The following is a 19,925-nucleotide window of genomic DNA, read 5'->3' on the forward strand; positions in this document are numbered from 1 at the left end:
GAAAACTAAGCCCTGGAAAGAATTTGCCTCCACAGCCCGTCATATGCTATGCTTTACAGCCTACCCAGCCAGGTGGGTGGGTGGGTGGGTGGGGGCATGCATGGAAAAAGAAGGGGTTAAGCAATTTATTTTCAAGCACGTTGTTTTTTATTGACAGAATCTCTCTCCAGGCGGTGTTCACATGCTCCCAACTGTGGCTTTTAACTTGGCAGTGCTGTTTAAGCAAACAAACCCAGCCAGTTGAATGCAATGATTAACAGGAAGCTGGGGAGCTGACACAGTTACCAGCCTTGGGCTAGGACAAGAAGCGGGTCTGAAGTCCTAGAGCGATGACTTGCAGAACAGCCACCTCACCCATGAGTGATCTCACTGTGGGAACAGGTACTCTCAACTGGCCACAGAAGCTCCCAGGGGGCGGAGGTTTGGGAGGAGGGTTTTGTAGAGGAAGGGACCGGCCGGCAAGGCAGATGCAAAACAGCTACTTCAGAAATGTGTCAAAGAAAAGTGAAAACGCAACAGAGCTGTAAATGACGAGAGAAGGAAGAGGGAAAAAGAAGAAGAAGAAAGGAAGAAAGAAAAGAAAAAGAACTGTTGGCTGCTGCTGAGAAGTGTGTCTACCAGGAGGATGAGGTCGGAGCCCGCAGGAGACGTGAGTTAACTGGATCGAGGCTCTGATCTCATTTTCCAAAGACATTTTGCTCATTTCCTGCTTCTGAACGATGGGCTCTTGGAAGTACTGTCTTTTTAGTGTGTCTCTTATCACTGTCCTGGTTTTTGTATGTGTTTACAACAATAAGTTATGGGAGAACACGCACTTTCTGAAGGCTGCCCCCATCAACAACTCGCTGCTGGCTGAAGTCTGTCTCCAGATGTTGAAGGAGGAGGTGTTTTACCCAGTAGAGACTGTATTGAAAACTACCTTCCGTGAATCGACCTGCTACGAGTACAGAGTTCAGAGTCATTATATAACAGAAACACTCTCTCAGGAAGAAGCTGACTTCCCTCTGGCGTTCACCCTGACCATCCACAAAGACTTTGACACTTTTGAGAGGCTCTTCAGGGCCATTTACATGCCCCAAAACGTCTACTGTGTGCACGTGGACCAGAAGGCAACAGTTGCATTTAAGGATGCGGTGAAACAATTACTGAGCTGCTTCCCAAATGCTTTTCTGGCTTCTAAGATGGAACCTGTGGTCTATGGTGGGATTTCCAGGCTCCAGGCGGATATCAACTGCATGAAGGACCTGGTGGCCTCTGAGGTCCCCTGGAAGTACATCCTCAACACCTGTGGGCAAGATTTCCCCCTGAAAACCAACAAGGAAATAATTCAGTATCTGAAAGGATTTATAGGGAAGAACCTTACCCCAGGGGTGCTGCCGCCAGCTCACGCAATTGGACGGACTAAGTATGTCCACCAAGAATTATTGAACAGCAAAAACTCCTACGTGCACAAAACAGGGAAATTAAAATCTCCTCCTCCTCACAATATGACCATCTACTTTGGCACTGCCTATGTGGCCCTCACAAGGGAATTTGCTAACTTTGTTCTCCAAGATCAGCAAGCACTGGACTTGCTCTCCTGGTCCAGGGACACCTACAGTCCTGATGAACATTTCTGGGTGACTCTCAATAGGATTCCTGGTATGTATGTCTTTTGGGTTGTGGTTTAAGAGACAGGGTCTTCTTCTGTTGCCCAGGTTAGACTTGAACTCCTGTTGATCCACCCATCTCAGCTTCCTGGGTAGCTGGGACTACAGGCACATGCCACCACACATAATTCCTTTTTTTAAAAAATAAATATGTCAGTACTGAATAAGGTGCTTAAGAGATGGTAAAAGAATTGACATTCACACTTCTTCACAGTTTCAAATGTTAATTTTTAAAATGGGGAATATTTATTTATTTGTCAATGTCATTTTAAAATTAATTCTAGTTTTTATTCAGAAATTATAATTATATGCATTGATGGGGTCTGTGATATTTTGATAAGTGTATACAATGTGGAATGATTGAATCAAGCCTATTAACATATCCATCACCTGCCTTACCTATCATATTTTATGGTGCCATGTTTGAGATTTGGTCTCTTAGGTATTTGAAATATATAGTACATTATCATTGATTATAATCACCCTGCTGTGCAGTATTTCTCAAAACTATTCCTCTTGTCTATCTGAAATTTCATAGCTTTGATCAACTACTCTTCATTCTCTCCTGTACTCCATTGTAACCGCTGTCAGTGAGTTCAACATCTTTAGATTCCACACCTCAACTCTATTTGGCAGCTGAGAAACAGAAGCATAGATTAGCAAAGCCAAGTTGAAAAACTTGACTGTCTGATTAGATTCTGCTGATATACCAAGCTGCCTCACTGGGCCCAGAGATTCATAGGCTCACCTATACACTTAGCCTAGATACAGGGAGCAAGACATACAACTTTTAAATTTTTTATTTGCAAGTTCTTTCCTGGAATTGAATCAGAAAATTAGAGCACCTTAAGGATTTCTGGACCAACACCTTCATTTTTACAAGAAAAAGGATTTCAGTGTGGTTGGACCCTATACTCAAATCACAGTAAATATCAAAAGCATCTATTATAAGCCAGCTCTCCTAAGTCTGATGTTCTTTTAAAGCTGACTTTCGCTGGGCTCAGTGGCACACACCTGTAATCCCAGTGGCTTTGGGAGGCCGAGGTAGGAAGATTGCAAGTTCAAAGCCAGCCTCAGCAACTTAAAGAGGCCCTAAGCAACTTGGTGAGACTCTGTCTCAAAATAAAAGCTAAAAAGGGTTGAGGATGTGGCTCAGTGATCTGCCGCAGTCTCCGGCTGGGCACAAATCACGTCACCCGCAGTCTCTGGCTGGGCACAAATCACGAGCCTCCACACAGCTTGTAGATTCAAACAGCAATTCTTTATTCCCGAACTCACACCGGCCATCTACAAACACGTTCTGGGGAAATCCACGTTCTCTGCCCAAATCCACTACTCCTGGGCTTCTGTCTCCCAAATATACTGTCTGACCCTAAGAACTCAAGAGGAACTCAGCAGCAGGATACGCCCTATTCTAAAGGGGGAACACCCTAATCTCCTATTATGCTAAACCGCCCTATTCTAAAGGGGGAACACCCTAATCTCCTATTATGCTAAACCGGGGACGCCCTAAACACGGATCCACCCTGGTCCTTGAGCAAGGTCACCTTTCAAGAGTCCTTCCACTAGACAGCATGGGAGTAGCTGGCAAGGAAATTGTCATACCTACATACCTACTTGGCTGATGGCTCCCAGCAGTGATCAAGAAACGCTGGGTTCAATCCCTGATAGCAAAATTAAATAAACAAAATAAGGGTGACTTTCAATTGGGTCTCTGTTGTTGCTAAGTCAATTCCACCTTTTCCTTGGTCTAATCTCCAAGTTATTTGATAACCTTAAGTTGTTTGTCGTGAACCTCTCAGTTGAACTAGTCCAGCTCAAAAAAAAAAAAAAAAATTAAAAATTCTCAGGCTCAAGGAGAAAAGTCAGTGGAATCAATGTGAGGATCAAGTTTATGGTTTCTTTTCATTGGTGGTTGCTTATAATGATCGGCTGTGTTAAAGTTTTTAGACACGTCGAAGGCCAGGTCCACTTCCCAGAGGGTCTAGTGTAGCTTCCAGGTGACTCTCAGGTCCAGCCTCTGCAGAGGCATGTTTGAGATGTTAGCACACAGCTTCCTAGACTTAGAAGGCTTTGAAAATCTGCTCTTCTAGAGCAGGAAGGAGTCATGTAATGAAAAAGAGAAGCTCAGGCAGTCTCGAGGAGAGACAGGCCCCTACAGCTGTGCAGGAAGAACAGTAGAATGCAAAATACGGAAGGTGAAAGTCCTACTTCTCTCTTACGTATGACTTAACCCATGATGTAGACCATCCAGGCCTGTCATCAGACGGTAGGGGAGCTGCTGACAAAGCAGTCTCCCAAGAAGGTTAAAAGGCCAAACCCCATTTTGGGGGGAAAGGATTCAGACAAATAAAAAAGATATTCAATCTAAAGAAAAAGACTTAAGAGACATTTATTTGTTTTGTAGGATTGGGGATTCATTGCCCTAGGGGTACTCTACCACTGAACTACATCCCCAGTCTTTTATTTTTATTTTTTATTTGGAGATGGTCTTGCTGTGTTGCCCAGGCTGGTCTTGCTCTTGTGATCCTTCTGCCTTGGCCTCCCAAGCCCCTGGGATTACAAGTTTGCACAACCAGGCCTGGCTTAAAGTGTCTTAACAAAAGATATCTCATGAAAGAAAAGTAGGACCAAGTCTGTCATTTTGGAAGGCGAATCTAGGGTTACTGGGTGAGAGACAGGAGAACCCAAGGAGCTTCAGGGTCAGTGAGCAAAACCAAGGATGCAGAGGTCAGGGTGCTGAAAAGAAGTCCCCTTAGTCTCTTCCCACCCTGAAAGTCCACAATTGTAATCATTGATGGAGACAAAATTTCACCTGGCCTCTCAGCATATTTATGGATTCCAACTAGATTTTCACATTTCTGGTAAGCAGCAACACCAGCAAAACAATAGAAAACAAATCCACTAACTCATGCATTCCCAAAATATATATATATATGAAAGACCTTTATTTTATGTATTTATATGCAGTGCCTCACACATACTAGGCAAGTGCTCTACCACTGAGCCACAGCCACAGTCATTTCTTTCTTTCTTAATGAGGTGCTGGGGATACCCCAGACCTTGCACATACTGGGCAAGTGCTCCACCTCTAGGCCCTTGTTATTTGCAACCCTTGCCTTGGCTGCAGAGCTTCTGCTGGCTAATGTGGTCCCCTCCCCTGTGGCTCCTATCTGCTCCTCCTCCCCTTGCATCTGCTTGATTCTATGCTGCCCTATTGACAGCAGCCTTACTCAGACATTCCCAGGGAGTCTTGCTTTGGCTCACATACTCACTGTACTGCGGCAAGATCCCACTGTCATTTGACACCACCTCAGAGCCTGATGTCAGCCTCTCTGCGGACAGCTGCCCTTCACATAATCCCCAAGTTGTTCAGTTAACTGTGGCTGGTGTGAAAAGGTCATGTGGTTTAATAAAAATTAAATATGATCGCTTGCACACAATATGTCCCTTAAGAGGTGGCTGGTCGGCTGGTGGATTCCCAGAAGATAAGACTCTGTGTGTGGCCTACTCAGGCTCTAAAGATGTTGCCAGGGAACTTCACTAGCTCCTGCCTTCCCTTCTCCCCAGCCCTCCTGCATTCTATCTTATCCTTGCTCGTGCCCGCCTCATTCCTCCCCCTTCTCTCTGTGGCAAGATGATGTTTTTCTTTTAGTTAATTTTCTGACTCCGTCGTGGATGATGTACAATCAGGAGGAGGAACCACGTGTTCAGCCACCTCCTGCCTTCCTTCCTAGCTATCCATCAGCTAGTTGGGTTGGAGAGTTCAGCCTGTGATGGGAATCAGATCTGCTTCGTTGGTCTCCTCAGATTGGAGGATTTCAATGATTGAACGAGTGTTTTAAGTAGGACCCCATGGGAGTTTATTTCAAATTCATTTAAAAATGCAAATGAATGAAAAAAAAGAGACTTTCGTGTGTCGCAGTCCGGCTGTAGCAAAATAACGGGGGTGGGGGGGAGTGGGGGGGGCGAATAACTTGTGTACTTGATACAGCAGGAATGGGAACCATTTATTGTAAGACAGGATCAGGTATGTATACATTCCACACAGCTTATCTAATTAACATAAACTAGATACAGCAGTTAACCAATCAGGAATCTCCACACTTAATGGCTCACAGGCATTACTTCACAAACCACTCCCTCTGGCATTTGCCAGGTGCCATCCAGACTTGTTTACAGACTCTAACATTTTTCTGGCAAAATGCCAGGCTCCACCCTGACTTGTTTACAGACTCTAACACTTTGGTAAGATAAGGTTTGGTTAGGGAGGAAAAAGAAATGTCAAGGTGCTCGAAAGGGAAGGAATAGAGGAAGGAGCAAAGTTGGAGACGACAAGTCTGGACAACAGACCCTGGGCTTCCATCTGCTTCTGTGCACCAGCCCTGCCGTGGCAGGCATCCCCCGACCCTGGCCCTTGACGTGGGAGGTTGGTTGCATTTCCGTCTGTGGTAGGCTGATTCTTTGTCACTCCTTCAGACTGGCATATCCCTTTAGGCCCTCCCTATGAATGGGGCATGGAATGCCGAGGTGCAGGGAGCTGCGATCTGAGAGATGTGACTGTGGGAGCCAGGAAAAGTGGATGCAAACCAAGGAGGTCTCTGGAATGCCACTCAAGGTCCCGTGGTGTGCCCGGGCTCTTGGGTCCAGAGGGAACTGGCATTTCCCAAACCAATCAGGCTTATAGGGCTTTGGAGATCACTGGGTTTCTAGACTGACTTGGAAGGGAGAAAAGTTGGAGAGAGAAGTTTTACCTTTGGCTTGGTTGGAACCATCTCGATTTTATATCCCTTGGGATAGAGCTCAGTGAGTGCTTAAGGAGCCAGTCTCTTAGGAAGGTGCTAAATGGCCCCGGAGACTCTGCCTTTTATTACAGGTCAACAAGGAAACAGTGGCATATAGTTTCTTTAGAAGAAGTCTGGGAAGGGGGTCGATCCGGGAGTGATCTTTGCTGTCTTTGTCTCCTCTCCTTCAGTGGTCACTGGGCTTCTTCTCGGATCTTCTGTGGCTCATTTCCTATCCTTACTTACTTTTTCTCCTTTCCTAGCTAAGTTACACCATTCCTGGTTCTTTTCTCTCAAGAGGACACTTTGTTCTTCTGTTACCTTGAAGGTAAATCCTGACAGGACTTGGGACACAGAAACTCAGTGGTACATGCGGCGCAGTGGTATATGCCTGGATTCCCAGTCCGGGAGACTGAGGCAAGAGGATCACAAGTTCAAAGCCAGCAGCAACTTAGTGAGTCCCTAAGCAACTCAGTGAGACCCTGTCGCAAAATGAAATGTACTAAAGGGCTGGGTATGTGGTTCAGTGGTTAGGAGCCCCTCGGTTCAATCCCCTGCACCAAAAAAAAAAAAAAAAGAAAAGAAAAGAAAGAAAACAATTCAGTCTGTTTCCTCGAATCAGATATTTCACTCATAGTTGATTTATATGTACTTTACACATCCATATATATTAGCATGAAAAATGGGTTGAGTAATAATAATGGTATCTGTAAACACTTTGCTTTGTTAATTTGTTAGTTATACCATCTTCTAGGTCAGCCAGAGACAGGAACCTGTTTGAATATCCCACTGTCCCTCTGAGCAGCAATTCTTTTTTAGAAAACCCCAAGCAGAATTTCTTCTTATGATCTGTCTCAATTTTATACTGATGAAGCTAAAAGTGTGTTAAAGAGAAAAACGAAAGATTTGGGCCCAACTGAATTAGAACCATTGGGTGGAATGCATTGTCATTGGGTGGAATGCATCTTAGACTTGAGTGGACTCTTGAGTATACTAGACAAATATCTCTAGGTCAGCTCCTTCTGTGGAGTCACAGAGGAGCTCACTGGTGGGATTTGGAAACCAATAGACCTGAGCTAGGAGCCTGGACCCACCATCAGAGTCTGTTTAGCTTTGGACAAGATGCCAAATGTCTCTGACTGAGCCTGATGCCTCTTCTAGATCCCAGGGATAAAATGTCTCTTTGTAGGACTGATGGAAGGATTAGAGAATTGTACCTGGCACCTGGTAGGAATGTATTCAATACTAAAAGAAAGTGGGAACAACAGATTAACTTCTCGGATGTTGATTCTTAAGGTTTTATTTTAGCATTACTATTCTAAAGCTTTAATGTATAGCAGGTGTAATTTTTGTTTTAGAAATCGAGTATATGGCCCAGGTGTGATGGCACATGCCTGTAATCCCAGGAACTTGGGAGGCTGAGGGAGGAGGATGGCAAGTTTGAGGTCAGTATCAACAACTTAATAAGACCCTTTCTCAAAATAGAAGATAAAAAAGGGCTGGGGATGTAGCCCAGTGATAGAGCATCCCTGGGTTCAATCCCCAGTAGTACCACCACCATGAAGAAGGAGAAGGAGAAGAAGAAGAAGGAAGGAAATGAGGGGGCAGGGGAGGGAAAGGATAGGAAGAAAGAAGGAAGAGAAGAAGTCGGGTATGTGGCTGTAGGTGTTCCTTCTTGTATCTAACTCTGTGTGCCTCTCTGGACCCTCTACTCCTTGTGCCTAGTCCTGCTTCCCAACAGATGTGAGAACGTGAAATGAGCTGTTGGAGCCAGAACCTAGACTTTGGCCTAATGTTCTCTTTCAGTGGGGTTCAAATATCATGTAGAGCCAGGAACAAATGAATAAGAGGGAGAAGAGTATGGTCATCCCTCTGTAGCCACAGGTTCTGCACCCAACGATTCAACCAAGCTCAGATAGAAAATATTCTGGAAAAAAAATATCATCCGATGACAGCCCCGTGTGCCTGTAATCTCAGCGGCTCCAGAGGCTGAGATGGGAGGATCTCCTGTTCAAAGCCAGCCTCAGCAACAGCGAGGTTCTAAGCAACTCAGTGAGACCCTGTCTCTAAATAAAATATAAAATAGGGCTGGGGATGTGACTCAGTAGTCAAGTGCCCCTGAATTCAATCCCTGGTACCAAAAAAAAAAAAAAAAAATCATCTGTAAAGAACCAATGCAGAATTTTTTTCCTCGTTGTTTATACTGTACCAGGTATTATAAGTCATCTAGAGATGCTTTAAAGTATACAGGAGGATTGCATAGGGCCCATGCCAACACTATGCATCTGCAGACTTCTATCTCCATGGGAGGTTCTGGAGCCAATCATCCAAGGGGTAACTGTACTATTGGGCTTGTCTCAGAAAATGTTTTCTACGAATAGAAAATTCTCCTGTTTTGCAGAAAGTTTATTTTATGAATTTTTAACTCTGGCTCAGCTTTTCAGCAGATCCCAGGCCAGGAATTCTAACCCTCCCATGTCCCCACCCCACGCCGTCTATTCCAAAGGGCAGACACCCTATGCCACTTAGGCCGAAACCCATTGGAAAGCGCCCTGGGGGAGCGTGACCTGGGGCTGCTGAGGGTAGCGTAAATTACCCTCTTGATGCACCTTGAGGACTAAAGTGTATGTTTTCGTTCAGGCCTAGGAAAGTGAAATCAGGCATTAAGGGAATCTGTCAGAGCCATTTTGACCTCGAGAGGCTTTTATTTAAAATGTCCAAAAAATGTAGTTAAAATTGTTTATCTGGCTCTGACTTGAATTCCCTGTACAACTGCTGTTCCCCAAATAGACCTTTTTGCCTTTATGCCAGCTTTTCTTCTAGGCCCTTCTTTGCCTGGAAAATTACAGTTATCTTTTTTTTTTCTTTCTTTCTTTTTTTTTGGTGCTGGGAATGGAAGGGCCTGGCACATGCTAAGCATGGAGTCCTACTGCTGAGCTGCACCCCAGCCCCCTGGTTCCTTTGAGACCCCAGCCCAACCGAGTTGCCCTGTGCCTAGGATCCCCTGTCTTCTGGGTAGCCCCAGGCAGTGCGTGTGTGGCTCCCTGCCTGCGCCAGGTACTTCTTCTTTTCACTTTACCTGTAGCTTCTGGTCACTTCTCCATGAGGCTTGTGGTTTAAGCATCTGCAGAGCCACGAAGGAGAGGGAGCTTCATACCTTTATGAACCTCCGTGGACACAGCCCCCGACTGATTTTAATTCCCCTGGCGTTGCTAAAATAAACACTGTGTTGCTTCCATATATCTGGTCTTCTGCTACCGAGTCACTGAGAACTCATAATAAATAGGGCTGAGGGTGCAGGTCAGGGTAGTGCGCTTGTCTGGCCTTCATGAGGCCCTGGGTTTGATACCCAGCACCACCAAACAACAAAAACTTAGACAGACGGAGTGGTTTTTGAGCCTCTGTTTTGCTATAAAGGCTTTCTAGAAGGCATGGAAGTGGCCATCATCACATCAAAAATCTGTACAGTGACAGGGGACTAAGGGAATTCAGCCCCCACTCAAGTTAACAGCTTTATTGAGGTAGAATTTACATTCCACCAAGTTTATTGAGGTATCGTTTACATATCATAAAGTCACTCATTTTACAAGTGTACAGATCAGTGATTTTTTTTAGTAGATTTAGAGTCTTGCAACCATGACCTCGATCTAATTTAGAGCATTTTTGTCACCACAAAAACAAACAAAAAAAATTCACACCTGTTTTCTATTTCCCATTCCATACCCAGCCCTACCTTTCTGGCTGTATGGATTTGCTTTTTCTGGACATTTCATTCTTTTCTTCTTTTTTCCTTTTATTTCCAGTACTGGGGGTTGAACCCATGGCCTCTCACATGCGAGGCAAGCTTTCTACCCCTGAGGTATAACTCGAGCCCTTTTTGTATTTTTAATTTTGAGACAGGATCTTCTAAGTTATTGAGGCTAGCCTCAAAATAGCCATCCTCTTGCCTCAGCCTCCCAAGTAGCTAGGATTACAGGTGCTCACCACTGCCTCCAGCATTTCTGGAAATCTTTGTATAAATAGAGTCATACAATAGTGATCTGTGGTGCCTAGTCCCTTTCAGTTACCATCAGGATTTTTGAGGTCCATCCCTCTTGCTGTATGAACAGTTCCTCACATCTCCATGCCGATGAATCCCGTTCCAACCTACGGCTACACCATACTTGCTTATTCATTCATTTGCTGATGGACATTTGGGTTGTTTCTACTCTGGGGCCATGCTACTAGGTGCGCTTCTGAATGACTCTTTGTGGAGGCACACGTCTTCATTTCTCCTTGGTTAGAGACCCGAGGTAAAATTGCTGGTCCAAATGAAAAGTCTCTGCTTGGGCTGAGGCTGTGACTCAGTGATAGAGCGCTTGCCTAGCATGTGTGAGGCACTGGGTTCGATTCTCAGCACCACATATAAATTAATAAATAAATAGAGGTCCATCAACAACTAAAAATAAAAAAAAAAAGTCTCTGCTTACCATTTTATTTTGAGGAACTGACAGACTGATTTCTGAGAGATCACAATGTTTCACAAGCAGCAGTTTGTGGGAGTTTCTGTTCCTCTGCGTCTTACCAACACTTGCTTTCAGCTTTTCCATTTTAGCCATTCTAGTGGGTGTGAAACAGTACCTTCTAGTAGTTTCCATTTGCACACCCCTAATGAATAGCAACGCTGAACACCTTTCCATGTGCATATTGGCCTTTGGTGTATCTGAGAAGAGAACGTCAGTGCCTTTTGGACATTTCTTTGAGCCTAGGTACTGCTGCAATCCCTATTTCACAGATGAGGAAACCGAGGCATGGAGAGTTTGTATTACTTGCCCCAAGCCAATCGTTTATTCATGTCAGAATGATTGCCTTTGTGGTGAAGATGGGATCCACTAAGAGGTGAAATTGTCAAGCCAGCCGGCATGGCACATGTCTGTAATCTGGGCTACTCAGGAGACGGAGGCAGGAGGCTTGTGAGTTCCAGGCCAGAGCAGACAACAGAGCTAGGCCCCAGGTCAGAAGAGGGAGAGAGATGAGATGAATTAAAGATTACTGAATTAAAGATTGAGGACACACTGCATGGGCACAAGCTGAATTCAAGTTGCTACCCCCTGGATCCTTTAACCAGGAGCTAAGATTCATTTCATAAAAAAAAAAGAAAGAAAGAAAGAAAGAAAGAAAGCTGCCTGTTTGATTCCATCCTGTGTAGTTACTGTGATTAGAGCCCTTTCTGAAGTTGCATGGAATCCAGTGGCCCTGCCTCTCTCTTCCTAACTGCAGCTGTTCTCTTTTCCTTCCAGCTCATTAGCCGTGAGCTGATGGAATGTCCTAGAGTCCTAGTTTATGCTTTTGTGGACTTTGCTTCTTGATTCCTTTTGTTTCCCAAGGTTTGCCCCTTGGCTGGAGTCTTCATTTTAGAATGTGCTCCTTGGTCTATGCTGTGCACATGCGACCACCTAGAAACTGAAGAAGGGGTGGTTTAAATCCACCTTCAGGCATCTCTCTTGATTTCTGCTGTTTAAATCCTACTCAGGAGCTGGGGTGGAGCTCAGTGGTGGAGCACTAATCTTGCATGCATGAGGCCTGGTTCCATTCCCCCAGTACCACACACACCAAAAAAAGAAAAAGAAAGGAAAAAAGAAAACGTATTCTGGTGTTACTGAGCTTCTCAAATTTAGGACAGTGTCCAACAGGATTCCACAGCCATTTGTTTTTACCTCAGATGTTCGTAAATGTGTCTCTTCCTAGTTTTCTCCTTATTAGGAATGAAGTCAACTTCAAATTCCTATAACCATTGCAATTCTAACTTCCTTTCAGCCTTGGTGAAAAAAAAAAGTCATAACCATTCTTATTTCACCCTTGTAGAATTTTCCATTCAAATACGGAGCTGTTTTTAGCTGCTCTTGTGATTCCAAGGAGCTTAGTCCCATTCTGTGAGACTCCAGCATCTTCAGTCTCTGGAATCAGACAAAAGCCGGGTGGGTGGTGGCTCAGGCACAAGTTTCCCCTTGCTTTCAGAGTAACCAAAGGAAGGTTAAGACCGGAGATCAAAGGAAATCAAGGAAAAGGCAGAGTTAGGAATGAAACCCCAATTACAATAATAGGTCAGGCTTCTCTCTTGATTTCTGCTGTTTAAATCCTACTCAGGAGCTGGGGTGTAGCTCAATGGTGGAGCACTTATCTTGCATGCATGAGTGGGGATCTGAAGACAGAAACCTGAAGTATTTGCAGGTTGCAGGGCCCAGCATGGCCTGAGGCAAGGGCAGCTGTACATTGCTGTGTCTTTCTGGTGTGCATGGAATGTTTTTAGCTTATTCCTCACCTCTTTCCAGAATGGAAGCTTCTTTCCTTGCTCTACTTCATGTTCTATTGCTGAGCTCCCCAGCCCATGTTCTGCAGACTGATGTGCTGGGCATGAGTTACAGATCAGCCACACACGGACCCCAGCAGCACAGAAGGTGGGCAAAGCCCCAGGCAGTGTGAGCCCCTTGACCAGACACTTCTGGGTGAGGGCAGCTCCGTCCTTTTCTTTCGTTGTTGTTGTTTTTAAACAGGTACTAGACAAGTAATTGTTTTCAGTATGTGTCACCGTCTGAAAATCATTAAAAGGTACTTCCTTAATAATCCACCCCATATTAAAAACTAAATCTCAAGCTGGGCTCCGTGGTGCACGCCTGTAATCCCAGCGGCTCAGGAGGCTGAGACAAGAGGGTTGTGAGTTCAAAGCCAGCCTCAGCAATTTAGCAAGGCACGAAGCAACACAGTGAGGCCCTGTCTCTAACTAAAAATACAAAATAGGGCTGGGGATGTGGCTCAGTGGTTGAGTGCCTCTGAATTCGATCCACAGTAAAGCCCCCCAACCCCCTCCCCCCAAAAAAGTAAAGACTAGATTTAAAAATCTCAGCGAGGCGAAGTTTCCATTGGCTCATAAAAAGAAGGAAGAGCTGAATCTATAACAGAGCATAGATCTTTACGTTAAATCATATTTTAAGAACTGTCCTGGGCTGGGGTTGTGGCTCATTGGTAGAGCGCTTGCCTGGCATGTGTGAGTCACTGGGTTCAATCCTCAGCACCACATATAAATAAAATAAAGGTATTGTGTCCACCTACAACTAAAAATAAATGTTAAAATAAATAAGTGTTCCATGTTATTTTCACAAAACAGAACAATTTCTACATGTAAAAAGCTCTAACAGTAACATTGTTCTGTTGATACCATGATTTGTTTTTTTCCTGGTACTGGGAATTAACTTCAGGGGCACTCAGTCTCTGAACTACACTCCCAGTCCTTTTATTTATTTATTTTTAAAATTTTGGTATAAAGTCTCACTAAGTTGCTGAGGCTGGCCTCAAACTTGAAATCTTCCAATGTTACCTCCCTGAGTCATTGGGATAAAATGCATATGGCACTTGCACCTGCTAGAACAAAAAGAAAATTTTTTTCCAAGAAAAGAACAGAAAAACTAACATCGAAGCTTTATTTCATTAAATCATTTGACTTCCATAGAAGACTTCTGATAGAGGTTGTTATTATTACCTTCAACTTGCAGTTGAGGAGACTGCGATTTCAGAAGGTAAAATTTCTTACTTTGGGTTTGTTTAAACCTTAATGCCTGCTCATTCTAACCCTACATATGGTCTTTCAGAAGTTCCTGTAGCTCAATCAGCTCATTAATACTACTCTTTGAATACCTGGAAAGTATTTGAAGATCTTGTGTTTTCAACTTTTCATTTCAAACTATTTTAAAAGAAGTAAACTTACAAGAATCTTAATGAGACGTGCTTATTGCTGCATGGGTATTACTTTGGTACCCCTTCAAGGGCCAGAACTAGAGAAAATATATAGTCATCCCTCAGTTTCCTTGGGGGATGGGTTCCAGGACCTGTCTCTGTTACCAAAATCTGTGGCTGCTCAAGTGCGTTATATAAAATGGCTTAATATTTGCATATAACCTGTATATATCTTGTATGTTAAAAAAGAGAGAAAAAAACCCACAAATGTATTACTTGCACAGGAATTATCACAAGAATGAAAAGTGAGTACCCAATAATCCCGAGACTCTTACACATTGATATAACTCTCTTCATAGGAGACAGGGAAGTAGGAGACATAGAATATTTCAGAGGAAGAATAAATAATCTTAAGAATGATGAATGGACTTAAAGGACAGATAACAGTTGGGACAAAGGTCATATGGGTGCCACCAACTCTGGTTATCTTTCCTGTAGATTAATCCTCCCTGTTTGATGACATTATAGAGGAGACTTGTGTTAACTGCAGTCCTTAGGGAAGAAGTTCCTTTTGTCACATAAGGGAACTTCAGACCAGACCCCTCGGGCTTCAGCAGAAATGGGGTGGGGAGATATTGACTCCTTTTATATATGTTAAATCATCTTCAGATGACTTATAACACTTAATTCAATGTAAATGCTATTAAATAGTTGTTAATATGGTATCACTTAGGGAATAATGACAAGAAAGAAAAGTCTACACGCTTAGTCCAGATGGAATTTTTTTTCTGTATATTTCCCATCCAAGGTTGGTGGAGTCCATGGTTGTGGAACCTACAGACACAGAAGGCCAATGGTCTATGCGTGTGTCCCCAGAATGTTGGTATAATGCAGGACACCACGCTGTGTACACACCAGCACGCATTCTCAAACACTCCATCTTGAGTTTTCTCATGCCCACCCACGCACATGCACAAACATCTCTGGGTTTTAATTTTTGAAGTATATATTTAAACCCACAAGAACACACTGACATCTCCAGTTCTAATACGACAGCAGGAAGTTTATTCTTTCCGCTTCTCCAGCAGTGAGAAGCATGGGTCCCATGAAGCTCTGTATATCCATTTAACCTCTCAATCCCACTCTGGGTAACCAGTCTCCCTCCAGGATCCAGAAGCATCCACCCCAGCGCATGCTGATCCCACCTCCTACCAACTGCAGCCAGGGCCTCTGGGAAGGAGCTCTGAACAATTTTTGATAGTGGTATAAATCTAATAGTGTTGGGAGGCTGTTAAGCTGGGACATTCGGGCCTGACTGTGTGAATTCAGTGTGGCTCTTAAGGCTGCCTGACTTCACAGACACAGGCAATAATGTTGGATCTCCGTAAGCCTCACCGGCTCATCTGTAGAATGGGGTGGTAACTTTGCTACTTCAAAGGGTTGTTGTGAGCATTGAATGATAATCTACATGAAATATTGACCAAACACCTATCACATTTTATAAGTATCTCTCAATGTTATCTTTTGTTATTGTATTGGTCAGGGAATATAATATAATACAATACAATACAATACAATACAGAGAAACAACCATCACAGTCAAATTAGGCTAATTAAGAAGGACTTAGAACACAGAGTGCTGTGGTGGCACACTCCTGTAATCCCATTTCCTGGGGAGGCTAAGGCAGGCAGATCTCAAGTTCAAGGCCAGCCTTAGCAATTTATCCAGATCCTGTCTCGAAAAGAAAAGGGGAAAAATAAAAATAAAAAAATCGGGGATGTAGCTCAGTGGTACAGTACTTGCCTAGTATGCCCCAAATCCTGGGTTCAATCCCTAGCACCACACACACACACACACACACACACACACACACACAAACACACACACACACACACACACACACACACACACGGCAGGGGCCACTTAGGGCTGGGATGTGTAACTCAGTGGTAAAGCACTTGCCTAGTATACATGAGGCTCTGGGTTTGGTCCTCAGTAAGACAAAACAAAAAACAAAAAACAAACGCAGTGGAGGCAGGGGTGCTTAATAAAGAAACTGTTTTTGAAGGTGTGGGCAGAGTAGAGAGAAATTATAAGGGATCTTGCAATACCCAGGGCAGTCATAGTGAAACTGCCACCAGGTTTGAAAGTAGGGATGGGGTGGAAACCATACTGTGGACAGAACCCCTGGGGAACTGTGACTTTCAGCCTTTGGTGGAAGGATGCAGCTATCTCGATATGACTAACAAGAAAAGAGAGCCTGGCAGAAACAGCTGGGCTGCGTTGACTGGCAGAGGGGGCGTGTCATTGGGGACTAGGGAGCATTAGCAATAAAAAGGGTGTATCCAGGGTGGCTTACAAACTTCTTGGAGGGGAAGGAAAGGAAAGCCTGGAGAGTTTCTGTTAGGTGCAGGGTCCAGGATGATCCTGATGGATGGACGTGAGAGAAGGGAGGGGCGAGCTGGAAAGGGAGTGCCTGTGCCTTATTGGAAGCAAGGCATTCCTGGGCCTCCCCGAAGGGGTACAGGATGGTGGAGGGATGCAACAGAGCCAGAACTAGAGCAAAGCTGCTCACGTTCAAGTCCAAGTCAGGCCCTTCCTCGCTGTATGAGCCAGGCAAAGACCAGAGACTGAGCTTCCTCTTTAGAAAGTGGGGGGTTGTCACAGCCCAGGATGCCAGCTGTTGCCACTAATGCTTCCTGGTTCCCTGTTCTGCCACCCATTCTGCTCCTCAGTGCAGCCCCCTCCTCCTCTAGAGTCTAAGTGCCTCAAAGGGCCAGCACCTAATTCTACGTTCATACTCAGAGCCAGCTTTTTGAATTGAGTTTCAGCTTCCTGTTTTCAGTGGCCCTGTTTCTGCTAGACACTGCTCACTGGTAGGAAGGAGAGATGGTCATGCTGTGGTTGACAGTGGCTGATTTCAGAGGAGCCAGGGTAGCAGGACACCATGAACAGTCAAGGGGCCCTGGGATGTGGCACTGCAGAGCACGGGTCATGAGTGACATTGATACATGCCAGCTATGCAAAAGGGCTCCTGATCCCCACTCACCTTGGAAACCCTCTTGGAGCCAGTCACAGTGGTGCACGCCTGTAATCCCAGCAGCTCAGGAGGCTGAGGCAGGAGGATCAGGAGTTCCATCAAGACCAGCCTCAGCAATAGCAAGGTGCTAAGCAACTCAGTGAGACCCTGTCTCTAAATAAAATACAAAATAGGGCTGGGGATGTGGCTCAGTGGTTGAGTGCCCCTGAGTTCAATCCCTGGTACTTGCCCCCTCCCTAAAAAAAAAAAAAAAAAAAAGAAAGAAAGAAAGAAAGAAAACCCTCTTGGAGTAGTTTTTCTGGGAGAAGAGTTGATGCATTCACTCATCCATCATTTTTTGGTAAAATATTGTATAACACAGAAAGGTGCATGCACAATAGGTGTTCAGCATATCCATGTAACAGCATTCCCGTTAACATTCTAATCGTTAACAGCGTAAGTTACTTGTACCTGTTTTTGTGCTTTTTATATGAGTGGAAATACACAGCATATACTCTTTTTTTTTTTTTTTTCTGACTTTTTGGTTAATATTAAGTTTGTGAGATTTATCTTTTTCTGTCGAATCTCATTTATTCATTCTTATTACTGTGTAGAGAGGAAGTCGGATATCTGGAGATATTTTTGGTTGTCACAGCTGGTTTGGGGAGGAAGCAGAGGGTCCTACTGGCCTTTTGTGGGTAGAAGCTGGGGATGCCCCAAATTTCCTTCAATGCATTAATGCATAGGATAGGCCCTCACAGCAAGGCTTTTTTTTTTTTTTTTTTTTTTTTTTTTAGTTCTGGGGATTTAACCCAGGGGTGCTTTTCCACTGAATCACGCCTCCAGCCCCTTTTATTTTTTATTTTGTGGCAGGGTCTCACTAAGTTGCTTAGGGCCTCACTAAAGTTGCTGAGACTAGCTTTGAACAGGAGCACACCACCATGCCTTGCTCAAACAAGGCATGTTTGAGCCTCAAATGCCGATAAGCACCAAAGGTGAACAAACCTGATATGTAATTAACTGTTAATGGACATTTGGGCCAATAATGAATATGACTGCAGTGAATATGGAAGTACATTTCCTTTGATAAATATCCATTTCTGTTAAGCCAATGCCTGGGGATGGACTTGCTGAGCCATAATTACGGATACACTCAATTTGGCTAAATCGTGTCAGTTTTTCAAAGTTGTACCAATTCCTACTTCCCCAGCCATGTCTGAGCTGGTTGCTCTGCACCTTCATCAATGCTTAGTGTTCTCTGTCTCTCCCTCTTTCTCAGTCCTATGCATACATGTTTCTATAGCCCAGGCTTATGAAAGACTAGCTAGTCAATTCAGCAGTATTGTCATTAAGTTATCCTATCCTATAGTTTGTGAAAGATGGATTATGCACAGGTGTGGCTGCTGTGTACAGTCACTAGAGATGGCATTTGAGGAAAAATAAACTAGGATTCCTCTCATTTAAATAACAGCACCAGCGCTTTTCTCTATACCCATTTGATCCCATTCTTCCCAGTGCAGTTGGGCCAACAAGGCCATGGTCTGAATCCATCCATTCAACCAACCTTAGATCGAAAGTACCTCTCCCCTCAAATATGTACTAAACATGAACAGACTTTGTTCTTCTCACTATTCCCTAAATAATACAGTATAACAGATATTTGCATAGCATTTATACTGTATCAACTATCATAAGTCATCTAGAGATGATTTAAAGCACACAGGAAGATATGCATAGGTTATACACATATGCTACAGCATTTTGTAGAAAGGACTGGAGCATCCGGGAATTTAGTATCCTGGTAGGTTAGGGGGTGGTACCTGGAACCAATCCCTGTGACTACTGAAGGACAATTCTACCACATATTTGTTTTCCATAGCAAATTGTGCTCTAGGAATTTGAGTTCATGTTTATTAATTACTTGCAGATTGTACTGTGCTGTTTTCCCCAAAACATTGTTTTTTAAATTTTATTTTTTTCCCTTTGGTATTTTGCTTAGTTGTACAAAAGTGGATCAATTGGGACCATGGTAGACGGGGAATCCAGGACTTTTGGTCTCTGGTCCACTGATTCTCAAGCTTTACTCCAGGGATTCACAGAATCAGCATTATCTAGGACCAAAATGTCAATCAGCAAGCTGACCAGAATCCTACTGAATTCTTAGGGTGAGACTTTGCAGTTTTTATTTTAACATCCCCTCCAGATAGGAGATATTAAGCTAAAGTTTGAAACTACTGATGTGGATTATCCTCACCCCAAGCTACAGACATGCCCAATTAGACTGAATTCTTATAGAAACAAATGTTTTGGAAACACAATTAATGAGTCATTTACCCTCTCAAGGTTAAACAGTTAATTTCCACAAATGAGTTCAGTGGTAAGTTTCATCTTAAGATGTGATTTGATCTGATCATGACTTATTTTTGGTAACTTTTTATTTTTTTAAACCCCTAAAAGTCAGGATCTTTTTATTTCTAGTTGTTAAATGCATGCTAGCAGAAGCCTGCTGCTTGCTTGTGTGTGCTTTTAACATTTGCCTATTTGAATACTTTGTGTTCTGTGTTTTGCAAGTGTTTGCTTAACCTCATTCAGTATCCAGGTTTCCACAGTATCTTGGCTGCATCTAAAGCTGGTGCAGCTCATTCCAGCTCATAGTGTAATGACATGGTCTATGGTGATCCACTGGACTTGCCACTTGGGTTTTTAAAATACTGCATGTTGACCAGCTTGGGCACAGTGACCTGTAATCCCAGTAGCTCAGG

At 43.8% G+C, this 19,925-nt stretch overlaps 1 protein-coding gene across 1 annotated transcript in view; it reads left to right on the forward strand.

Annotated features, from left to right (window-relative positions):
- The first annotated feature begins 273 nt into the window (after positions 1-273).
- Positions 274-19,925, forward strand: part of LOC143401575 (N-acetyllactosaminide beta-1,6-N-acetylglucosaminyl-transferase) — an 80,063-nt gene continuing 60,411 nt past the window's right edge. Inside the window, exon 1 of the mRNA XM_076859182.1 lies at positions 274-1,641. Within this exon, the coding sequence (XP_076715297.1) occupies positions 720-1,641 (922 nt within the window). The 5' untranslated portion in view covers positions 274-719. The remainder of the gene's footprint in view (positions 1,642-19,925) is intronic.

Source organism: Callospermophilus lateralis, chromosome 6 (genome assembly GCF_048772815.1).
Source record: "Callospermophilus lateralis isolate mCalLat2 chromosome 6, mCalLat2.hap1, whole genome shotgun sequence".
Classification (NCBI taxonomy): Eukaryota; Metazoa; Chordata; class Mammalia; order Rodentia; family Sciuridae; genus Callospermophilus; species Callospermophilus lateralis.